At 43.3% G+C, this 23,811-nt stretch overlaps 1 protein-coding gene across 1 annotated transcript in view; it reads left to right on the plus strand.

Annotated features, from left to right (window-relative positions):
- CYP27C1 (cytochrome P450 family 27 subfamily C member 1) overlaps positions 1-18,284 on the plus strand; it is a 40,859-nt gene extending 22,575 nt beyond the window's left edge. Inside the window, exons 5-9 of the mRNA XM_073304687.1 lie at positions 1,480-1,643; positions 5,395-5,561; positions 6,570-6,648; positions 16,019-16,222; positions 17,698-18,284. Of these exons, the coding sequence (XP_073160788.1) occupies positions 1,480-1,643; positions 5,395-5,561; positions 6,570-6,648; positions 16,019-16,222; positions 17,698-17,814 (731 nt within the window). The 3' untranslated portion in view covers positions 17,815-18,284. The remainder of the gene's footprint in view (positions 1-1,479; positions 1,644-5,394; positions 5,562-6,569; positions 6,649-16,018; positions 16,223-17,697) is intronic.
- Positions 18,285-23,811: the final 5,527 nt, after the last annotated feature.

The following is a 23,811-nucleotide window of genomic DNA, read 5'->3' on the forward strand; positions in this document are numbered from 1 at the left end:
TTAAAATTTGGGGGTATCAAAAACCCTCTAATCTTTTTACCCTGCAGAAGTGGTGCTAGGAAACATCTGCATATTACTTCATTCATATTGTAGCAGAATCTTCTTTTTCTACATTCCCCCAAATGTATACTTTTTGAGAGAAGTTTTGAGGTTCTTTCAGATTATTAACGATATAAATCTGTCATATGGCTGGAGCTGTATTGACCTATAGTAATTACTCCTGAGCGAAATTATGCACAAAAAAATTAAAAATTAGGCACCAAAAAATAAAATGTATTTAAAATAATATTTTAAAATTCTGAATGTAGGGGGCTCGGGGGGGGGTCTGGGTATGGGGAGATGGGGCTTGGTGGAGGGGGTCTGAGTGTGGGGAGCTTAGTGGGAGGGTCCAGTTACTGGGGGAGTGGGGTTTGATGAGGGGGATCCAGGTGCAGCTGGTTGGGGCTCAGTGTAGTGGGGGTCTGGGTGTGAGGGGCTCAGCAGAGAGGTCGAGGTGTAGGGGGCTAGGGCTTTTCAGGGTAAGGGTTCCATGGGCCTGCTTAACAGGGAAGCCCCAGATGCAGCCAAGGGGACGCCACATGCCGGACTCCTAATTCCCCTTGCAATTCCCCTATCCCCGTTCTTCTCCATCTCATCCCCCTACTTCAGCTGGACAGCTCTGTGGTTGCAGAAATGAGGGGCGGAGGGGCAGTGGCATGTACCCTGTGTGCTTCCCCCATGCCTCACCCCTGTTTGGGTGTGGGAAACCCTCCCTCAACTGCACTCATGGTCATCCCACTGCCCGTGAGGCTTCTCTTTGCTTCCCCTGACGTTTTCTGCAGGGAAGCACAGGCATTCTGCGAGGGGGGTAGTTCCCGCAGAATTTCCCCAGGGCTAAAATGAAAGATGTGCAAGATCTATCAGGAAATCAAGTCCATACCCCTACGCATATAAAATTATTCCCTATAATACATTTTTGATTGCTTTAAAGAATGCATTTGATGGGGCTTCTACCATTTCCCCTTGTGGAACACCCACCTCCAAAAACAAACAAACAAGCCCTTCCCCTGCAGACCTCTGATTAATATTAACAGCAACTGAACAACAACAGACTCCAATCTCTTTGTTTTCAGGTTTCTTTGTCACATTGTTTCGTTTTTGCAGTAGCACTTGCTGTGAAAAGGAATTAAAATATAGTTGGAGATTATGTGCTTTACCAAGGTCACCTGTTTGTTTGTGTGTGTGTTTGTCTGTGTGGTCTTCATGCAAGAATATGCCAATTATGGTTCTTTTTTCTATGAGGTCAGCATCTGACCAATCTGTGGGGTGGTTTAAGCATTGTGGTATGACCTCTTCTTTAGCATAACCCACCTCTACACTGGAGGTGCCATGTTTGTAATCACCGAAGTATAAATCGGAAAGAAGGGAGGAAAGAAAAGAAGGGCTGAACAATGATTAGGGGATTTTTTAAATTTTTTTTTTTTTTTGGTCATTTAAAAGGTCAAATCCACGTTGACAACAAGATAAAGGCTATTCAGTCCCAATTGGACCAAGGAGAAGAAGTAAAAGGTGGGCTACTCACCTATCTCCTAATGACTAAAGAGCTTACTGTGGAAGAGATCTATGCTAATATGACTGAAATGCTTCTGGCAGGAGTGGACACAGTAAGATTATTATATCATTTTCTGTTTGGACAATTTTATTGCTGTATAAATCCACTCCATTTGCAACCTTGGGCCAGTGCTGTGTAAGCGTTTTTGTGCATCATAAATTGCATGTATGAATCATGGAATCATAGTAGTAATGGAAAATATGTACTAGTTCATATAGTCCATCCACTGAAGCCAAAATATACTCTCTACAGTGCAATTTGATTTTGAACTTTGTAAGTGATGGGGCTTCCACCATTTTCTATAGGACACTACTTCACAGTCTAATAGAAATATATGTATTTGTTAGTTTTTCTTAAATTCCCTTTTCTAGTTTGGGGATGGAATAAATATTTAATGGCCCTTCAGAAAAAAGGAAATAGGCAACTCTATTGAGGGTCTCTCTTTAAAAAAATAGGTATATTTAGAACTTGCTAATAGATTTTGATATATGTACAATTAATCATTGAGAGACATTATAGATAAGATACGTGGCCTCTGTTAAAGTCCCTTTGTACCACTAGACTGATATCAAGGGGATCTTAGACCAGCCGTATGGGGATGATGTGAAGTCACAAGCATGGAGGAAGCCTGAACTCTGTGCCGTTTTTCTGCCAGCCCTGCTGGTATAGGGGGCATGATGGGGTGTGGTGGGGGCATTCGAAGGCAGGGGCGGGGCATGATGGAGCCTGGTTGGGGGGGCAGGCGGCGAGGCTAGAGTATGATACACATAATGCCTAAGGAACCATTCTTGACAGTCCATGTTAGAACATCCCTGTGGATTAGAGATTGGGGTGGCATAAAGGTGGTTTTAGAGCCACCTCTGCCTTCCCTGCCCCACAGCATGGGCTCAGCACAGCTGAGAATTGCATTCTAGGATTGGGTTCATCCACAGAGATATAAATGAGCCATGTGCTGGAGATTGTAATTAAACTTTTTGGATCAAGCCTAGAAGGGTTTGATGAAGATCTATAACCCTCTACAAGCTTGTTTGCCAGTAAGCTTGAAATAAAAATCCAGCTCATTTGTTGCTAATTGGATTCAGCTTTCTCTGGGTGTGAGAGCGGTCTGGAGGGATGATTGGGAAAAAAAGAAACTTTATTAGCCTCAGAACAAAAAGCATATGTAAGGGCTTATTTCTGTATTAGAATTACTTGGTTGGTTAAGTTTTCCAGAGGCTTATGAGCTTGGTGAGCTTTTTATTGTTTATTTAAATAAAACACAATTTATTCATCCCATTAGTTTTCCAGCCTTTCAAAGCCCTAATTTTCCACTTTTAGGCGGAGAGAGTTTTCATTAAACCAAAAGAGCAGTATACTAGTTCATGACAACAGAGTCTGTGTTTGCATTTATACAGCTTTCTCAACTAACAATGATTATTTTATGAGAAACATGTGCTTCTGGCTTCCCCCCTTCTGGTACATGATAGAAATGGAGGGAGCCCTGTTTCCCCAATGCTGGCGTTTCAGGTTTTGTTACATGATGGAAACTGAAAGAGCTCACAAGGATTATTAAAGATTTTGAATAAATTTCTAAAGCTGTTATTTGGCTTCCAAGCGTTTTGGCTGTTGTAGCACAGAGCCAGTTTTGAAGAGGATATGAAGGACCTGGGAACCTGAGAGGAGACACTGTTTATATCACAATAACTCTTGTGTGTAGTTTGGCACAACTGTCAGCCTCTTCAGAGAGGAGCAGCCCAGAACTGAGCTGTAGTGAAGGATGTTATAGGGACGGAAGGCTAAAAAGAGGATTCTTGGGCTATTTCTACCCTGAAATGTAAGCCCAGGGTTTGAATTCTGGCTCAAGCCTAATCTCCCTTCCATCTACACACAAATCGCACTAACCCAGGGCTCTGACCCAGGGGCACCCGCCCAGGGGTGGAGGGTCCGAGCCTGAGTCCAGCTGGGTCCGATGGTTCAAGCCCTATTGCTTTGCAGTGTAGATGCTGCCCCACTGACTTTATGCACAGGGAGTCCGCAAAAAGTATTACGCAATCCCACCAGCCAACTTTTTGCCCCTTGGACAGTCTTCTGGTGGCTGGTCAAGTTTTTCCACACTGCACTATGAACAAAGGGCAGAGTGTTCACATTTTGGGAGGGCGCAAGGAAGTCAGGGATATGTGTGATTGGTCTTGGGTTCACAGAATGCAGTGTAGACGCTGGAGCCCCAGGTTGAGACCCAGGTTTCAGCAATTCCTAACTTGGGGTTACAAATGAGTGTAGATGCACAAGCCCTAGGTAAACAAACCCATGGTCTGCTAACTCACGTTCTACTAACCCTGGGCTTACGTTGCAGAGTAGACACATTTGGGGACAGGATTTTCAGCATTGTGTCCTATTTTTGCAAATAAACACAAACTGAAAAGGTCACTATTATGTCAAACTTGCTCTCTGATTCCAATTTTGTAAAGTTATACCAACAGAAATATTTCCATAAATTTGTTTTTACCAGTATATTGTTGGCAACCCAAAAATTCCAACGTTGTTGTAGTGCATGAGAACCTGAAAGTAAAATTGATTGGTAACTAACTATACAAAAATGAAACTGAATAATCTGTTTTCATTATATAAACTGAGAAAAATGCAAACTCAAACCACATTATTTTTCAATGGTGAAAAATAAAGTAGAGATTAAATCTTCTTTCACTTTTAGTAATCGAAGATGTTATTTATAAAAAAGTAAACTGCCATGTTTGCCAAGGGACACTGAATCAGTCAGTCTTGGAGGTATTCTGTCTGTGGAGAGGAGTTCTGAGGGAAGCAGGTTCAAAAGAGGCTGCTGTACCTTCTTTTTGGATGTGGTAACATGTGGTCTCCGACACACACATGCACCTGCACCAACTTCAGTCATTTAGCTGGTGTAGAGAAGGATGGGGACATGGCTCCTGTTCTTGTGTCCTATCCCTGCCTTTGTGCGCTTATGCAGGGCAAGCCACATTTGGAATTTATGATTTTTAATATGCCAGTGTCTCCTTAAATGCCTAATTCTGAAACCTGTAATTCTGTACAGTCTTTCATGATCATTAGTATCATAAATGTGTGATTTGTTTTCTTTGAATATGTCATTTTAATGGAAACAGCTTATTCATGAAGAGAGTAAAAAGGTGAATTATGCTGGGTTGTTTTAAACTCTGATTTATACACACGCTCCCCTTAAGCATTGATAGGAAAACTTTCCATAGGAGGTAGAATTATGTCATATTGGTAGTTTCCAACTGCTGGAAAATGCATATTATGTTACAACATCACTTACTAAATGATGAGATATAATTCTAGAAATGGTAATATCAATGTTATCGTTACTAGGATTCTGTGAGGAGAATGCAATATGCTTACAGTGGGTGGAAATGGTCTGCATAGCATTCTATCATCCTGCAGAATATTTTTGTTGGGAGGAAAGGCACAGCAGTAATTGAGAACTAGCTAATAATTTCATCCATTCATGTTTATAGCTTTTGTATTACATATATCATTTTGTAGTTTACTTTTCTTGTTGCTTTTTGATCTTTCACTTGTAGAAATACAGAGGAGGGGTAGTTCTGGTGTGTTTTTCCAGGTGGAAAAGGGCTGAGGTAGAGGATGATGTAGACTGATTCCATGCCCTGAAACCCAGATGTTACTCATATCCTTTTGTTTTATAACTGTGTGTGTACATAGTGAATCCTTAGTTGAAAACTGCTTGTTTTTCCTGGCATTGAATTAAATATTTGTAGCTACTTTCATTATTTTTTTCTTTTTCCTGATGATGTTGGCGGTTTCTTTCTTAGACTTCTTTCACTTTGTCCTGGGCAACATACTTGTTGGCAAAGCATCCTGAAGTTCAGGAATCTGTGTATGAAGAGATAGTCAATAATCTGGGAAAAGATCAAGTTCCCACTTCAGATGATGTCCCCAAATTGCCGCTGATTAGAGGCCTGCTCAAAGAAACCCTGAGGTAAGTGAAACTTTTAATGATCAACATGCCGTTGTCTGCCAGTTTCTTTCTGGTTATAGTGACTCTTGTGTCCAAGCTAAAATATGTTTTCAGTTTCTGCTATTGGTGGTGGTGGCTGCTATTACTTTTATTCATTGTATCACCAGTATACTCAGTGCATTCTGAGCAATTTAATATCATACATAGCACCTATATAATACTTTATGTTTCCTAAGTGCTGTATAAATATTAACTAATTAATGCTCACAATGTTCCTGTAATAGATAATTAAGAGCTTGACTGTGCCGTTAGAGCACTGATCACTGTGAGGGACTGTGAAACCATACCACCTCAGCAGGAGTTCTGGAGAAGTTGTGCCTCAGGGAGTACAGGGAGAGTGTGCCCACTGCTACCATTCTTGAGGCCATGGACACATAGCCTACTTCTCCCTTTTAGGGGTGGCTAGCTCTGCTAGCCAGGAGCAGTACCTGTGCTCATGGAAGTAAAATGACAGAAGTATCATTATCCCTATTTCACAGATGGAGAAACTGAGGCATTGAGATTAATTTGTCATGTTACGGCTACCCATTATTTCACTTTTGTTTGCAATGTTGTTGAACCGTGTTGGTCCCAGAATATTAGCGAGACAAGGTGGGTGAGGTGATATCTTTTATTGGACCAGCTTCTGTTGGTGAAAAAGACAAGCTTTCAGACTTACGCAGAACTCTTCTTCAGGTCCGGAAAAGGTACTTTAGTCCAATAAAAGATATTACCTCACCCATCTTGTCTCTTATTATTTCTCTGGCAGAGCCAAAATTAGAACTAAAGAGATACTAGCAACTAGTCTTATAGAGACCAATAGACAGACCATGGCGCCCCACACTCTTTTGGTCCCCAAGAGAATCCATACTTGCTACAGTTCTTTTCACTCTGAGTATGTTAATGTGGTAGCTAAACTGGATCTTTTGTAAACCTTTGTAAATTTTATAAATTATAGATGCTGAATCCCTCATTAACATTTGTCTGTAGGTTATTCCCAGTATTGCCAGGAAATGGTAGAGTGACACAAGAAGACTTGGTTGTTGGAGGATACTTGATACCTAAAGGGGTGAGTTGTGTGATGGCCTTATGGAGGGAGACAGGGAACAGATTTTCTTCATAGAATCATAGAAATGTTGGACTGGAAAGGACTTCAAAAGGTCATCTTGTATCCCTGGCCCAATCTCCTATAGGGGTATCCCTACCATGCTGAGGCAGGATAAATATACCTAGACCAGTCCTGACAGATTTATGTCTTTATGTATGGAAAGTCTTCCATTAAGACAGAAGTACACTTGTGTGACTTTGCAAGATATCACCAAAGATGGAAGCACAGGAAAGAGGAATTTATAATAGTGTTCATTTATGTGAAAAAAAATAATTTTATCACTGACTATGTTTTTTACCTAAATCCTGATGGAAATGTGAGTGTTTTCCTTATTAGAAGGACTGGTTCTCACCCTCTGATGAGTCTTTCAGTTTTGGCTTTACTCTTCAGTACCTTAGAAACAAAGAGGGCTGTTGATAAATTTGTATTAGGTTGCTATGATTAGATTTCAAACTAGAGCACACATTTAATTATTTTTGTAAATTAGTGTAATTTGGGGTATCAAACTCATTCTATCGGTAGAGGTGAATTTTTGTTTTAATTATGGTCATAGCCAAGGTATAAAATTAGGACTACAAACTACTCTCAGTTCACAGTGGAACTCTCATTGATACCATTTGGAGACTTACACAAGATGAAGGGTAGAGTATGCTTTTATAAAGTAACTAAGCTTAGAAGGCCTGATTCTCATTTACGTTAAGGCTCCCTGACATTGCTATAGAAGAGTTAAGTGGCCTTTTAAATGGATGTAAGTGTAATTTGCTCCTTTAAAATCCTTTTACATTGTCAGAGCAAAGTAAAAGGGCCTTAGTGTAAAGAAACAGACCCTTGCGTTCTTAACATTCTTTATTATTTATCTATTGCATTCAGCATCTCTCTTGGTTAAATGATCACCTTTAATACTGCCACTATTTCTGATCTCTGTTTTCCTTTCTTCTACATTCTCATTTCTGTTTCTCTCCTTTTCCACTGTCTTGGCCTGAATCCACAAAGGGATTTAGGTGTTACCTGGAAAATCATCGGAATAACGAGAACCACATCACCTAGGCTCCCTATACAATGAATGGGGAGAGATAGGTGTCTAAGAATACAATCCACAAAAGTCAGCACACTAGGCAAGGAGCTAGCCTAAGCTAGCCAATGGGAAATTCTGACAAGAGTGGTATGTCCTAAGTTCCATCCATTTCTAGGAGATAGGCACCTAAATCTGGGCTGCAGGGAGGCACCTATCTCTGCTAGTGATCCACAACCAGGAATCATTCTGCTGCAGTCAGGCCTTAGTCATTTATTGTGAGAATGAGGGCATATCTTCATTAGCACCATGGCAGCGCTTTAACATGGCTTGTGTAGTCACAGCATAGCGCTGGGAGAGAGCTCTCCCAGTGCTATAAAAAAAATACCTTCACAAGGGGAATAGCTATTACACTGGCACTTTACTGCGCTGAAACTTGCAGTGCTCAGGGGTGTGTTTTTTCACACCCCTCAGTGAGAAAGTTGCAGCACTGTAAAGTGCCAGTGTAGACAAGTCCTGAGTTAGGCATCTGTCTCACTCCACACAAACAACTGGCAGAAGAGGAGAGTGTGGTGCCAACCTTATAACCCAATGGTTAGAGTACTCACTTGGGATATGGGAGACCCAGGTTCAATTCTCCCCTCTATCTGATACAGAGAAAGGAGGTGGGAAAGGTTCTCCCCTCAGGACAGTGCTCTAACCACTGAGTTATGGGTTATTTTGACGTGGGGCTCCCTCAGTCCCTCCTGTTCAAGCTGTTGTGCTTTAAATAAATAGTTCGTCAGTGTGCCAAAGAGAGTGAGAATAATTTTATAGCCTGGTGAGCTGAGCATCCACCTGGCAGGTGGGAGACCCATGGTCCAGTCCCCTTTGTGGATATGAGCCTTTGTGTCTGTCTCCTCCCGTCTCCATCTTGCATTTCTCTTCCTGACACAATTCCCAGTTTTGTACCTATGCCTTCCCCATCCCTTCTGCTCTAAAATAATCATCAGTTAAATAATTAATGCTGACCGTTACAATGTTGTAAATAGACTTTAATGTTAATCCATGAGTTAATGAGGGAGCTGGGGAACCCACATCCCTCAAAGTTATTGTTTCACAATGTCTGCAGACTCAAGAATTGCATTGATTTACACCTGGTTCGTGTTTGGAAAGTTATTTTCACAATCATGAGGTTAAAAAATTATTTTTTTTAAAAATGAAAGCTTAGATTTTGCAGAATCTGAGTATGGCATGTGGGCCACAACAATGCATCACACTGGGAGTGGGTTTGGCTCATGAGTCATGTGTTTGAAACCACTGGTTTAATTCTGATATATGTTTGCAAAATAGATCAGAATGTTTCGAAGGAGTGATGCAACTGCCTGTTGCGTCAACCCTTATGGCTAAATTCTGCACTTAGGTGTACACATGTGGCTTCTGTTCATTTCTGTTTTTATATTATAAATTGTGATGTATGTTCTTTGCCATGCTATCTCTTGTTGTGTCACCTCCTAAGGCCAAATTCCACTGTTACACTGGTGTAAATTCAGAGTTAATCTGTTGAAATCAGTGAAGATATGCAGGATTTACACCAAAGTAGTTGAGATTTACACCCCCTAAAGTAGTTGAGAACAAAATCTAGTCTCCAATTTCTTTTTTGATAAATGCAGTTCTTCTTCAAGTGATGTCCTTGTGGGTGTTCCAATGTAGGTGCGGCAGCACCCCCTGCGGCTGGGATCAGAGATTTTCACCAGCAGTGCCCGTCGGACTGCACATGTGCAGCTCCCCTCTTTTGTGCTATGCGCAGGACGTATATGTAGAGCTGTGCTGTCTGACCACCCCCACTTCCTGCTCTACCACCTTTGGTCTGGGACGGAATCCACTAGCAGAGCCCACTTCTCCTATTCCCTCATAGAGAGTGCCTTACCTGATAATGTAGTTAGTATTTTCCTCCTCTTTTTCTTTCTCCTTCTATCTACAAAATTTTGTTTTGTTTTGTTTTAACTTAATCTTTACAGTTCTTCTCATAGTTTAGGTTTCTGTTTTTCTCACTTCCCACCTTTCCCGACTGCGAAGCATTTTCCCTTCACCCTTATGCCTGGCTCTCCCGAGTTTAAGAGTGCGTTTCGTGTGGGGCTGCCTTCTCGATAATGGACAGCCACCCGCAGCGTATCTGCTGTCTGGAGACACTGTCTCACCTGAAACCCAGCGCCAGAAAGGACAGGGACATTAGATTGAAACTTTTCCTCATGGAGAGATTGCTACATCCAGCATCGGACCCGGGCCCGGACTCTCCCCCAGAGAGGCCCTCACACTCTGCCAGGTCATCTGCTGACCCCTATTATCCATGCCGTGTGAAGAGAAAGTCATCCTGTGATTGTGCAGATGACCAGAAACGGGCGTCCTCCTCCTCACATTCTGAGGTGCAGCCTGCCAGAACACTGTCCCTGGCTAGGTTGGTGGCCTCAGCCTCATCCGACAGGGGACATAGCTCCAGGGCTCGTCTGAGTACCTCTGGTACAGGCTCAAAGAAATGGTTTAAAGAACCTATCTGGCCAGACCTTCAGACTTCGATGCCATTTCCCAGCTCTGGGGACTGAGGCAGCCCGCTTGCTGGAACTATGCACCGACACTGTTTCTGGCATTGATAAAGCTGTTGGCACCGAGTAAGTCCTCGGCACCATTAAAATCATTGGCACCAGCCAAGTTACTGACGCCAGCCGAATCATTGACACTGAAATCTTAAGCACCAGTCAAGTCTTTGGCACTGGTCAAATCATCGGCTAAGTCTCTGGAGCCATCTTCTAAAATTTCAGGGACATACACCCTCTCTTCGGCACCGTGTATTACAAAGGCACCAATGATGCTCCTTTCCCCTCCACAAGACTTCAGATACTCTAAAGACCTGCTGATATCTGACACTCCCGAGTCTTCACTTCTTTGACGGGATCTCCCCCCACTTCTGCCTTCCTCTCTGGATTCACAACATTCCTTCCTCTCTTCGCCGAGGACAGCACCTCCCTTCCCCAGGGAGGAAGAGGAGGAGGAGGACAAGGGCTCCATTGTTCCCTCGACTTCTGGGCAATTTGCACTGGCTTATCCTCACTCTGGCCCCCAATCCTGGCAGGGACCACTGTGGATGCAGCCACATGTGCCACTCCCACCAAACTGGCCATATTGGGACCCTTGGGCTACAGGGCACAATTCAGGAACCCTCCCAGAGAGCAAAGTTGGAGACCTACACCTCTCCCTTCTCCATCAGTCTCTTGTCCTCAGGAAGTCGAACCACCCCCAGTACCAGGGAGGAAGAACAGGAGAAAGAGCAGGAAGAGGAGGCTCCCACAACTTTAAATTTTTCCTCCTTCTCACCTGACAAGGCAATTATGCCACCACCCCCTAAATCTGCCGATGACTTCAGGCACTTTCAAGATCTATTCCATAGGATTGTGGATTCCCTCCAGATATCATTGGAGGAAGTCAAAGACCAGCAGCATAAACTGCTGGACATTCTCCACACATCCTCTTCCTCAGAGATCACACTATTGTTCAGTGAAGCTTTTCTCGAACCTGCAAAGGTTCTATGGCAGACACCAGCTTCCATCCCTCTGACCTGCAAACACGCCGACAGAAAATGTTATGTTCTGATGAAGGATGCTGAATTTTTTTTTTCGCTCCCCACCCCAAATGCTTTGGTGGTCAGTGCGGTGCAGGAGAAAAGCCATCAGTACCAACCTCGATCTAGTCATCCAGAAGAGATTGGAAATGCCTGGACCCTATTTGGACACAAGGCATACTCTCCACGCTACGATTTAGGATGTCAAATTATGAAGCTCTCATGGCCCAGTATAATGATCTGAACTACTCCAAATTGGAGGAATTCTGTCACGATATACCAGAGACCAAAAAGGAGCCATTCCAGTCCTTAATATTGGAGGGACACCTCCTAGCCTGTACAGCCCTACAAACCTCGCTAGATCCTGCAGACACCGCTGCTCAATCCATCGCAACTGCTGTGGTCATGAGGTGTGCATCATGGCTCCACTTCTCAGGCTTTCCTAAGGAGGTACAAACAGCAGTAGAGGACTTACCATTCCAAGGCCAGGAACTATTCTCAGAGTGCACAGATAACTCTCTGCACTCCCTTAAAGATTCTTGAGCTACACTTTGTTCTCTCCGGATATACATGCCAGCACCAAAGGGATGCTCAGGGAAGTATCAACTGCCCCCTGTGATTCCGAACTCAACAATGCACCTCTCAACACCTCTTAACCCAATGCTGTTGACAAGGCCTTTGATTAAACGTAGACAGCCCACTCCTCAAGGAGCTACCTCTCATGCACTAGCACCAAAGCAACAATTTTGAAGGTGTGGTTGAGGCCCCTAGAAACATTCTCTTGTTCCAGTCATCCCCACCCTCTCTGATGTTCCAACAGTTTGGTGACCAACTAGCTCCATTTTCCCCATCTTGGAGTCTCATCACCTTGGACAAGTGGGTTCTAGAGATATTCAAGGAAGGATACTCCATCCTCTTCCTATCTTTCCCACCCTGCCATTCCCTCTCCCTGTCCTTCTTCAGGGACCCCTCTCATGAGTCGATTCTATGGGGAGAAATAAGTCATCTTCTGGGAGCCATGTCCCTTCCTAGCACATGTGACAAGGTTTCTACTACCACTATTTTTTGATTCAGAAGAAGGCTGGTGGCCCCATCATGGACCTTCGCAATCGAAACAATTCTTCAAGCTGCAGTGTTTCAAGATGGTTACCCTCTCCACTGTTATCCCAGCACTGGAACAGAGGGACTGGTTTTCAGCCTTTGACCTCCGAGATGCATACTTCTATATTTCCATACATCCTGCCCACAGACGATTCCTCCAGTTCGTCGTGGGCACCAGCCAGTACAAAGTACTGCCCTTCAGACTCCATGGCACCTCAGGTGTTCTCCAAGGTCCTTGCAGTAGTCGTGGCCTTCCTAAGGAAACAAGAAATCGTCATTTTTCCATACTCGGATGACTGTCTCCTCAAGGCCCCTTCTGAAATCAACAATCTGAGCTGTCCATATAACAATGGACCTGTTCACGAAGGTAGGCCTCGTCGTGAACCTAGAAAAGTCCATTCTAATGCCAGTACAACAGCTGGAATTCATCAGTGCACAGTTGGATGCCATACATGCCAGAACCTTCCTACCGCCTCACAGATTCTCGGCTATAACGGATCTGGTATTGCCCGGGTCTGCCCCCAGATAATAGAATCATAGAATATCAGGGTTGGAAGGGACCCCAGAAGGTCATCTAGTCCAACCCCCTGCTCAAAGCAGGACCAATTCCCAGTTAAATCATCCCAGCCAGGGCTTTGTCAAGCCTGACCTTAAAAACCTCTAAGGAAGGAGATTCTACCACCTCCCTAGGTAACACATTCCAGTGTTTCACCACCCTCTTAGTGAAAAAGTTCTCTGCACAAATGTGCCTCCAGTTTCTAGGCCACATGGCAGTGACCATGTTTGTGGTCAGGCACACAAGACTACACATGCGATTTCTTCAAGCATGGCTCTGTATCGAATACCTCCCCCACAAATACAGCACTCACAAACTTTTATCCATGCCGAGGCAAGTCAAGGATTCACCGCTGTGGTGGACACAGCCCAGCAAAGTCTTTGTTGGAGTTCCTTTCCTACAACCATCGCCAACTAGGATACTAAACGCCAATGCCTCCCAAATCAGTTGAGGAGTGCATCTATACGAATACTCGGTGCAGGGCAGATTGTTGTCCACCGAATCTACCTTACACATCAATCTCCTAAAGCTACGAGTGGTTCGCAATCCCTGCTGACATTTCTTACCTCTTCTCAAACATCATATCATAAGAGTGATGATGGATAATCTTGCCTGAATGTATTACATCAACAGGCAGGGTGGAGCGAGGTTCCACTCTTTATGCTCAGAGGCAATCAAATTGTGGAACTGGTGTATCCAGAATAACATCTCCATTTCAGCCACGCACCTCCCAGAACACAACCGCAGACACATTGAGCAGGATGGTCTTGCACGATCATGAGTGGGAGCTGGATATGCGAGCACTTCAACCCATATTCAACCACTGGGGCTGTCCCATCATAGATCTCTTTGGCACTCAACACAGTGCACACTGCCCTCAATTCTGTTCTGGAGCAGGACTGGGGCGCGGATTGCTGGGACACTTGTTCTTCGTAACCTGGGATATACCACTCCTTTATGCCTTCCCTCCCTTTCTCCTATTCCGAGTACTTCGCAAAATACAGGCGTACCGAGCTCATGTCATACTAATAACTCCAACATGGCCACAACAGGTCTGGTATACTTACCTTCTACGCGTGATGGTATGCTGACCGATCTGTCTCCACCTAAAACCGTGGATCCTCTCACAGGACACAGGATGCATTCTCCATCCCAATCCGCAGATGCTCCACCTTAAAGCCTGGCTCCTCTGTGGTTCTGGGGTCCAGAAATAGCCTGCTCAGACTAAATCAAACAGATACTTTTGAATAGCAGGCGTGACACAACCAGACACACTTACATTCAAGAATGGACTAGATTTCACTGCTGATGTAGCTCACGTCAGATTGACACAGCACACTCTCCATTGCCACTTATTCTTTGCAGCCTTTATATAGGGCCCAGCCTGGCCCTGACTGGCTGCCTTTCTGCCCTTCTCTGATTGGTCGGGTTCTGCACAGGCGCCCTCCAGCCTGCTTTAACTCCTCTTCTGCCAAAGTGGGGCCACTGTCCCACTACACACCCTCCCCTTTAAACAGCCAGGATTGGCCAATAGCTCTATTAGGGTACACTTGGCGGCAATCACTACCTTTCCCTCCCCCATTGTTGGCCACTCCGTCTTCACACACCTGCTCATGAAGCGCTTGTTGATGGGTATTTGCCATATACAAGACTTGACCTCAGCCTGGCCCCAGCCTAGTCGTCTGTTCTCTCACTAGGCCCCCGTTTGAACCAATGGCAACCTGTTCTTACATACACCTATCAAGGAAAATGGCCTTTCTTTTTGCCATCATCTCTGCTAGGCAGGTGGGCGAATTCACAGCCCTCGTGGTATGTCCACCATACACAGTGTTACTGTAAAGACAAAATTAAACTACGCCCACACCCAAGATTCTTACCTAAGGTCCCAACATCTTTTCATCTCAATCAACCAATACACCTCCTTTGCTTCTTCTGAAAGCCTCACAGTAATCAATAGGAGGCAGCTCTACAAACCCTAGATGTGAGGTGTGCATGAGTCTTCTACTTGGACAGGACTAAATGCTTCCGGAAATCGTCATGATTATTCCAATCCACCACTAAAAGATCCGGAGGCACTGCTATATCAAAACAATGCCTCTCTAAATGTATGCACATTTGTATGCATTTATTTTATGAACTCCACGATAGACAACCTCCTATCTCAGTCAGAACACATTCCACATGATCATTATTTACCTCGTTTGCCTTTCTTAATAATGTCCCCATTGATGACATTTGTAAGGCTGCCACATGGGCACCAACAAACACTTTTGCCTGGCAGTTTTGCACAATACTCTCCTTGGACATGCTGTCCTATCCTCAATAGTACATGTTGCTCTGAAGCCCCAGCCTTCCAACTAGGGTCACTGCTTTATAGTCACCTACACTGGAGCACCCATAGGGACGTCACTCAAAGAAGAAAAGGTTACTTGCCCTGTGCAGTAACTGAGGTTCTTCGAGATGTATGTCCCTCCCCTCTGCTTCAGAGACGAAAATATAAGCTCTGCAGCAGAGAAGGAACTGGGGGTGGTCGGACCGCACAGCACTCTATATGCGTCCCGCACACAGAGCGAGAGAGGGGAGGTGCGTACGCGCGGTCTGACGGGCACTGCTGGTGAAGATCTCCCATCCCAGGTGCAGGGGGTGCTGCCGCCCCTACAGTGGAGCACCCATAGGAACACACCTCTCCAAGAACCTCATTTACTGCACAGGGTGAGTAACCATCTCTTCCTCTTTTCCTTTGATTGTGTTAGGCAATACATATAGGAGAAAAACAGACATAAAAGGGTTTATTATATTACATTCCCTTGTGTATTTTCTTTTTATACAAGCTCATGAGGAATCTTTTACTGAGCCTAAAAGTTTTTGAAGATGATCTAATTTGAGCCAATGAGAAGGAGATCTAATTTTGAGATACTGCTCTTTGTGAAAACTCAGATATGTAATTTCTACATCATCTTTTTATCCATCATATTTCATGTTATACAAATTATAACTGAATTATTATTATTATTATTGCTACGTGTATCAGCATTAATTAAAAATAAAATATCATTTGTTTTCTCAGACCCAGTTAGCACTCTGTCATTATGCTACATCGTATGAGGAAGAGAATTTCCCAATGGCAAATGATTTCCGACCTGAGCGCTGGCTGAGGAAAGACAATACGGACAGAGTGGACAACTTTGGTTCCATTCCATTTGGTTATGGCATTCGCAGTTGTATAGGAAAAAGAATTGCAGAACTGGAAATTCACCTTGCACTGATTCAGGTGAGGAATCTGTGACAGTGTTATAAAGAGATAAAAATATATTAGTATCAGCTCTTTAATATGCAAATTGCCTCTGGACATCTTTTTATTTAAGAAAAGCTTTGTTTAAAGAATGTTGACTAGGCCCCGATCCTGCATTCTTTTTCATTCAGAATACACATGTGCTTAGAAATAAGCATTTCAATAAAAATCTACATTACAGAAATAAAAATTGTAAATCCCAGTTGTAGTACAAGCAAAATCCATCCAATGTAAGATTACCAAGGAAATAAATTACTTTAGGGTAAAAGGATTTTCATAAGTCAATTGCAACCTTTAAATGAAAGGCTCCCTTGGCATATGGCAGGATGGTTCTTTACTTAGTTATAGGATTTTGATTAAAACATTGTTGTATTGAGAACAGTGGAGCATTTACCAGAAAGTGAAGAAGGTTTGTAATCCTGAGACTGAGGCAGACCATACTAACCAACATTCAAATCAAACATTCACCGTCTCCATGTTTTCTCTGATCCCTGTGTCTTCTTTTTCAGGCTTCTGCATGTATTCTTTTTTGCTGTTTTATATAGATTATTTTGTATTACATCCTGAGGTAGAGAAGGCTTTCCTATCAATTCCTACTGTATGTATGCATCTCCAAGAATCCCCCAAAAGATTTGGATCAGATTGAGCAATCAAACCACATGAGTTTGCAATTTTATTTATTTGTTTGTTTGTTGGTTTATTTATTTACCATGACTTCACAGTCAGAACTGATCTACTTGGATGTGCTCCACAGTCATTTGTGTAATGCACTGTAGCATTTCAAAGAAGTTGCTGTCTCTCCCATGTGTTGGTTCTCATGCTGCTTTAGTGGATGTATCATGGGCATCAGTGCAATGGTCTAATATCAGCAGAATCACCTTGATTGAATGACAGACTCTTATTGTTATTCTGTTCAATATAGGTTCTTGTATCATGCTCATCACTTTATTATCAGAGCACTTGCATTAAGGAATGCGACTAACATCTGTCATGTTCTGTTGTTCCATCCTCTGCCCAGGTGGAGAAGTGTGTGCAGTGGAGTATTTTGTTTTGGAATATTTTTCATTATATACACACACTATATATTTGTTCATGATGGCAAGGTCAGACATACATGCCTTGCACTTAGAGAGTCCTTAGTTCCTGTGGGAGTTTTTTCCACAGTTTTAGGCCAGGCACCGAAAAAGCTCTGTCTCCTGCACAGACAAGCTTTTCTCTTATTGTCGAAAGTTCCATCGTGCCAGAGGAGCATAGCTGTCAACCATGGTCTTCATCCTGGAGCCATTTCATTTTCCCCACTGAGAAATCGTGTTAAGCAGGTTCACTGGAACTGACAGCAACATTAGTGGTAGTGATGAACTCTAAGGAGTATTACTGGTTTTCTGTTTCTAGAATTATAAGTTTGTATTTGTCAATTTATAAGCTGTCTAATATCAACATATGTCTCTTTCCAGCTGCTTCAAAATTTTGAGATCAAAATTTCTCCCAAAACTAAACCAGTTAAGGCCAAAACCCATGGACTTTTGACTCCTGGAGACGCCATCAATGTGAAATTTGCTGACAGGAAGTGAGATGCAAATGTTTAGGAAATTTTAGTGTGTACTCTTCTTGGAAATTGACTTGCATCTGATTGAAATATGATGATTGTTCTCTTGTCCATTGGCTTGTGGGCATTCTGCAAAATGATTAAGTCTTAGATGCTGACCTACTTCTAGCAATATCCAAGAGATGTTATCTCTCTCATAGAAGATAATTCCACAAGTTCACATGGAACTGTATGGAAATATAAACTTAAATACTTCCTTTTTGCACTGGGAGTTACCTTTTCCCTGGAATCAGTTTTGTATGATAGCAATAGATGCACTGAAACAACACTATCAAGTTCAGACATGGCATACTGTCTTGAGCTTTTGTTAGACTGCTTAGTCGTCAAAGAGAAGCATTCCTGTGTGTCTGTGTGGTGATATATACTGTTCCCAAACCTGTATATATATGCTGATTGACAGTTTCTCTTTGTTGTCTTCAATGCCTTTTTTGGAATTCTGCCTCTTTAGTTAGCTTTAAAAAAGCATTTACATGATATGTGTCAAAATAAAATTAATTCAATAGTTTGAAACATAAAGATGTTGTAAAAATATATGGAAGATGTTGCCAGTTTGTTTAGACTCAACAATTAGGATCTGTTTTTAAAAATGTTTTTATAAAACATAAAGTGAATAGAAATAATAATTGCTTGGAAATATTTCGTATTGGCCACAGTCGGAAGACAGGAGACTGAGCTAGATGGACAATTGGCCTGACCTAGTATGGCAGTTCTTATGTAAATGTGTCTGTAAAATTAAAAGCATTTGTAAAAAAAATAATTTTTTAAAAAACATATTTAAACACCATGTTGCAGAGTTATGAACCCAAACAGTGTTATCACACGAAAAGCAGGAAGTGAAATTAGATTGTTTCACTGTTCCATTTGAATTACATGCAAATAGTAAATAAACAAGAAAAATGATGGAAATACATTAGTTTCCACGTTTCCATTTCCTGTGACCTAAAATATTACTAGTAACAGAGATGTTTTAAAAGATGGCAACAAAAACAAACATATAATTTTTGTCCTGATAGTCTCTTTTTAAAAGTAAGAACTGGAAATTCTCATTGTAATGTACTGCCTGCCCTCTGTAGGCTGGATATGTGACTGCTACGAGGTTTATCGGTTTTAGATTAATTGACTATCTAGTGGCCAATCTAAAAAGTGTATACTTTAAAGTTACATTCTCTTTGACAGCTAGTGGAAAATATCTCTTGTATGTGGCTTCTGATCATTATGGCACCAATTTTACATTTGTACAAAAATATTCTTGTTTGAGAGAACCCTTTGCCTTGGAACTATTTTATGCCTTGAGCTAAACCATTTTGCAAAAGAACCATAGAATCATAGAATATCAGGGTTGGAAGGGACCTTAGGAGGTCATTTAGTCCAACCCCCTGCTCAAAGCAGGACCAATCCCCAATTAAATCATCCCAGCCAGGGCTTTGTCAAGCCTGACCTTAAAAACTTCTAAGGAAGGAGATTCCACCACCTCCCTAGGCAACGCATTCCAGTGTTTCACTACCCTCCTAGTGAAAATTTTTTTCCTAATATCCAACCTAAACCTCCCCCACTGCAACTTGAGACCATTACTCCTTGTCCTGTCCTCTTCCACCACCGAGAATAGTCTAGAATCATCCTCTCTGGAATCACCTCTCAGGTAGTTGAAAGCAGCTATCAAATCCCCCCTCATTCTTCTCTTCTGCAGACTAAACAATCCCAGTTCCCTCAGTCTCTCCTTATAAGTCATGTGTTCCAGACCCCTAATCATTTTTGTTGCCCTTCGCTGGACTCTCTCCAATTTATCCACATCCTTCTTGTAGTGTGGGGCCCAAAACTGGACACAGTACTCCAGATAAGACCTCACCAATGTCGAATAGAGGGGGACGATCACGTCCCTCGATCTGCTCGCTATGCCCCTACTTATACATCCCAAAATGCCATTGGCCTTCTTGGCAACAAGGGCACACTGCTGACTCATATCCAGCTTCTCGTCCACTGTCACCCCTATGGTCCTTTTCCGCAGAACTGCTGCCTAGCCATTCGGTCCCTAGTCTGTAGCTGTGCATTGGGTTCTTCCGTCCTAAGTGCAGGACCCTGCATTTATCCTTATTGAACCTCATCAGATTTCTTTTGGCCCAATCCTCCAATTTGTCTAGGTCCCTCTGTATCCTATCCCTGCCCTCCAGGGTATCTACCACTCCTCCCAGTTTAGTATCATCCGCAAATTTGTTGAGAGTGCAATCCACACCATCCTCCAGATCATTTATGAAGATATTGAACAAAACCGGCCCCAGGACCGATCCCTGGGGCACTCCACTTGACACCAGCTGCCAACTAGACATGGAGCCATTGATCACTACCCGTTGAGCCCGACAATCTAGCCAACTTTCTACCCACCTTATAGTGCATTCATCCAGCCCATACTTCTTTAACTTGCTGACAAGAATACTGTGGGAGACCGTGTCAAAAGCTTTGCTAAAGTCAAGAAACAATACATCCACTGCTTTCCCTTCATCCACAGAACCAGTAATCTCATCATAGAAGGCGATTAGATTAGTCAGGCATGACCTTCCCTTGGTGAATCCATGCTGACTGTTCCTGATCACTTTCCTCTCATGTAAGTGCTTCAGGATTGATTCTTTGAGGACCTGCTCCATGATTTTTCCGGGGACTGAGGTGAGGCTGACTGGCCTGTAGTTCCCAGGATCCTCCTTCTTCCCTTTTTTAAAGATTGGCACTACATTAGCCTTTTTCCAGTCATCCGGAACTTCCCCCGTTCGCCACAAGTTTTCAAAGATAATGGCCAATGGCTCTGCAATCACATCCGCCAATTCCTTTAGCACTCTCGGATGCAACTCGTCCAGCCCCATGGACTTGTGCACGTCCAGCTTTTCTAAATAGTCCCTAACCACCTCTTTCTCCACAGAGGGCTGGCCATCTATTCCCCATGATGTGATGCCCAGCGCAGCAGTCTGGGAGCTGACCTTGTTAGTGAAGACAGAGGCAAAAAAAGCATTGAGTACATTAGTTTTTTCCACATCCTCTATCACTAGGTTGCCTCCCTCATTCATTAAGGCCCTCCTGATTTAATTCCTACATGCCCGAGCAATATTTTTATACTCTTCCCTGGTCATATGTCCAACCTTCCACTCTTGTAAGCTTCTTTTTTATGTTTAAGATCCACTAGGATTTCACCGTTAAGCCAAGCTGGTCGCCTGCCATATTTACTATTCTTTCGACACATTGGGATGGTTCGTCCCTGTAACCTCAACAGGGATTCCTTGAAATACAGCCAGGTCTCCTGGACTCCTTTCCCCTTCATGTTAGTCCCCCAGGGGATCCTACCCATCCGTTCCCTGAGGAAGTCGAAGTCTGCTTTTCTGAAGTCCAGGGTCCGTATCCTGCTGCTTACCGTTCTTCCCTGTGTCAGGATCCTGAACTCAACCAACTCATGGTCACTGCCTCCCAGATTCCCATCCACTTTTGCTTCCCCCACTAATTCTTCCCGGTTTGTGAGCAGCAGGTCAAGAAAAGCTCCCCCCCCCCAGTTGGCTCCTCTAGCACTTGCACCAGGAAATTGTCCCCTACGCTTTCCATAAACTTCCTGGATTGTCTATGCACCGCTGTATTGCTCTCCCAGCAGATATCAGGAAAATTAAAGTCACCCATGAGAACCAGGGCGTGCGATCTAGTAGCTTCTGTGAGCTGCCGGAAGAAAGCCTCATCCACCTCATCCCCCTGGTCCGGTGGTCTATAGCAGACTCCCACCACTACATTACTCTTGTTGCTCACACTTCTAAACTTAATCCAGAGACACTCAGGTTTTTCTGCAGTTTTGTACCGGAGCTCTGAGCAGTCATACTGCTCCCTTACATACAGTGCTACTCCCCCACCTTTTCTGCCCTGCCTGTCCTTCCTGAACAGTTTATAACTATCCATGACAGTACTCCAGTCATGTGAGTTATCCCACCAAGTCTCTGTTATTCCAATCACGTCATAATTCCTTGACATCACCAGGACCTCCAGTTCTCCCTGCTTGTTTCCAAGGCTTTGTGCATTCGTATATAAGCACTTGAGATAACCTGCTGACCGCCCCTCATTCTCAGTATGAGGCAGGAGCCCTCCCCTCACAGACATTCCTGCCTGTGCTTCCTCCCGGTATCCCGCTTTCCCACTTACCTCAGGGCTTTGGTCTCCTTCCCCCGGTGAACCTAGTTTAAAGCCCTCCTCACTAGGTTAGCCAGCCTGCTCGCAAAGATGCTCTTCCCTCTCTTCGTAAGGTGGAGCCCATCTCTGCCCAGCACTCCTCCTTCATGGAAGACCATCCCATGGTCAAAGAATCCAAAGCCTTCTCTCCGACACCACCTGCGTAGCCATTCATTGACTTCCACGATTCGGTGGTCCCTACCCAGGCCTTTTCCTTCCACGGGGAGAATGGACGAGAACACCACTTGCGCCTCAAACTCCTTTATCCTTCTTCCCAGGGCCACGTAGTCCGCAGTGATCCGCTCAAGGTCATTCTTGGCAGTATCATTGGTGCCCACGTGGAGAAGCAGGAAGGGGTAGCAATCCGAGGGCTTGATGAGTCTCGGCAGTCTCTCCATCACATCGCGAATCTTAGCCCCCGGCAAGCAGCAGACTTCTCGGTTTTCCCGGTCAGGGCGGCAGATAGATGACTCAGTCCCCCGGAGGAGAGAGTCCCCGACCACCACCACCCGCCTTCTTCTCTTGGGAGAGCTCAAACCTATACATTCTATAGTCAAATTAACTATATAAAAGTGTGTATAGTTAGCTATAGAAGTGTCAGAATATTGGTACTAAAATGTGAGATTGTGCAGAGGTAGTTTACTTAATGATGTTCATAAACCTTCTGATGTTACACAGTTATTCAATTCAAGAAAATGTATTGTGAGGCTAATTTTCAAATTGGGATTCATTTTTTTGGTCTTCGCCCCATCCGACTATCAAAAACAGGTTAACAGGGCTAAAAGCAAAATTATATGCTTTGTTATTCTTACTTTTGATTGTCCACTGAATAATATTTCTGAGCTTTGTAGATACAGATATTCACTGTTCCAACCTAGGTGTTTTGATTATGTTTGTGAGGATTTGGCAATATTTATCCTTTCCAGATGGACTTACAGATCAAAAATCTGATCTTGTCAGAATTTTAAGTTTGCACAGTTGCCCAATGAGTTTTCTTGAAGAACTTTGAGCTGCTTTAGACATTTTTATGTACCATAAGATCTGCAGGCAGTCTTTAGAATTCATTTTCCAAAGTTGCTCCCAGTTCCATGCACAGGGCCAGTTACACAGACAGAACTGCAGAGTCTCAATGCATGGATGAGACGATGGTGTAGGGAGAAGGGGTTTAGATTTATAAGAAACTGGGGAAACTTTTGGGGAAGGGGGAGCCTATGCAGGAAGGATGGGCTCCACCTAAACCAAAATGGAACCAGATTGCTAGCACTTAACATTAAAAAGTTCATATAGCAGTTTTTAAACTAGGGGCTGGGGGAAGCCGACAGGTGCAGAGGAGAACATGGTTCGGACATCCCTTAGGGGAGGATCTATTAATAGAGAAACTCTATGTCCTAGTGAGGACAAGCGGATGGAAAATGATAAAATACAGGCAGGGTCTGATCAGAAACAGTCAATTAAAAGAGAGTCCCATTCAAGTACATCGTGTAATAGCAGACAGCTAAAAGTTTTTAAAGTGCTTATATACCAATGCTAAAAGTCTAAATAATAAAATGGGTGAACTAGAGTGCCTCGTATTAATGAGGATATTGATATAATAGGCATCACAGAAACTTGGTGGAATGAGGATAATCAATGCGGTACAGTAATAGCAGGGTACAAAATACAAAATCAGAAGGACAGAACAGGTCATGCAGGTGGAGGAGTAGCATTATATGTGAAAGAAAGTGTAGAATCAAATGAAGTAAAAATCATAAACCAATCAAACTGTACCATAGAA

The sequence above is a fragment of the Lepidochelys kempii genome, chromosome 11 (genome assembly GCF_965140265.1).
Source record: "Lepidochelys kempii isolate rLepKem1 chromosome 11, rLepKem1.hap2, whole genome shotgun sequence".
Lineage (NCBI taxonomy): Eukaryota > Metazoa > Chordata > Testudines > Cheloniidae > Lepidochelys > Lepidochelys kempii.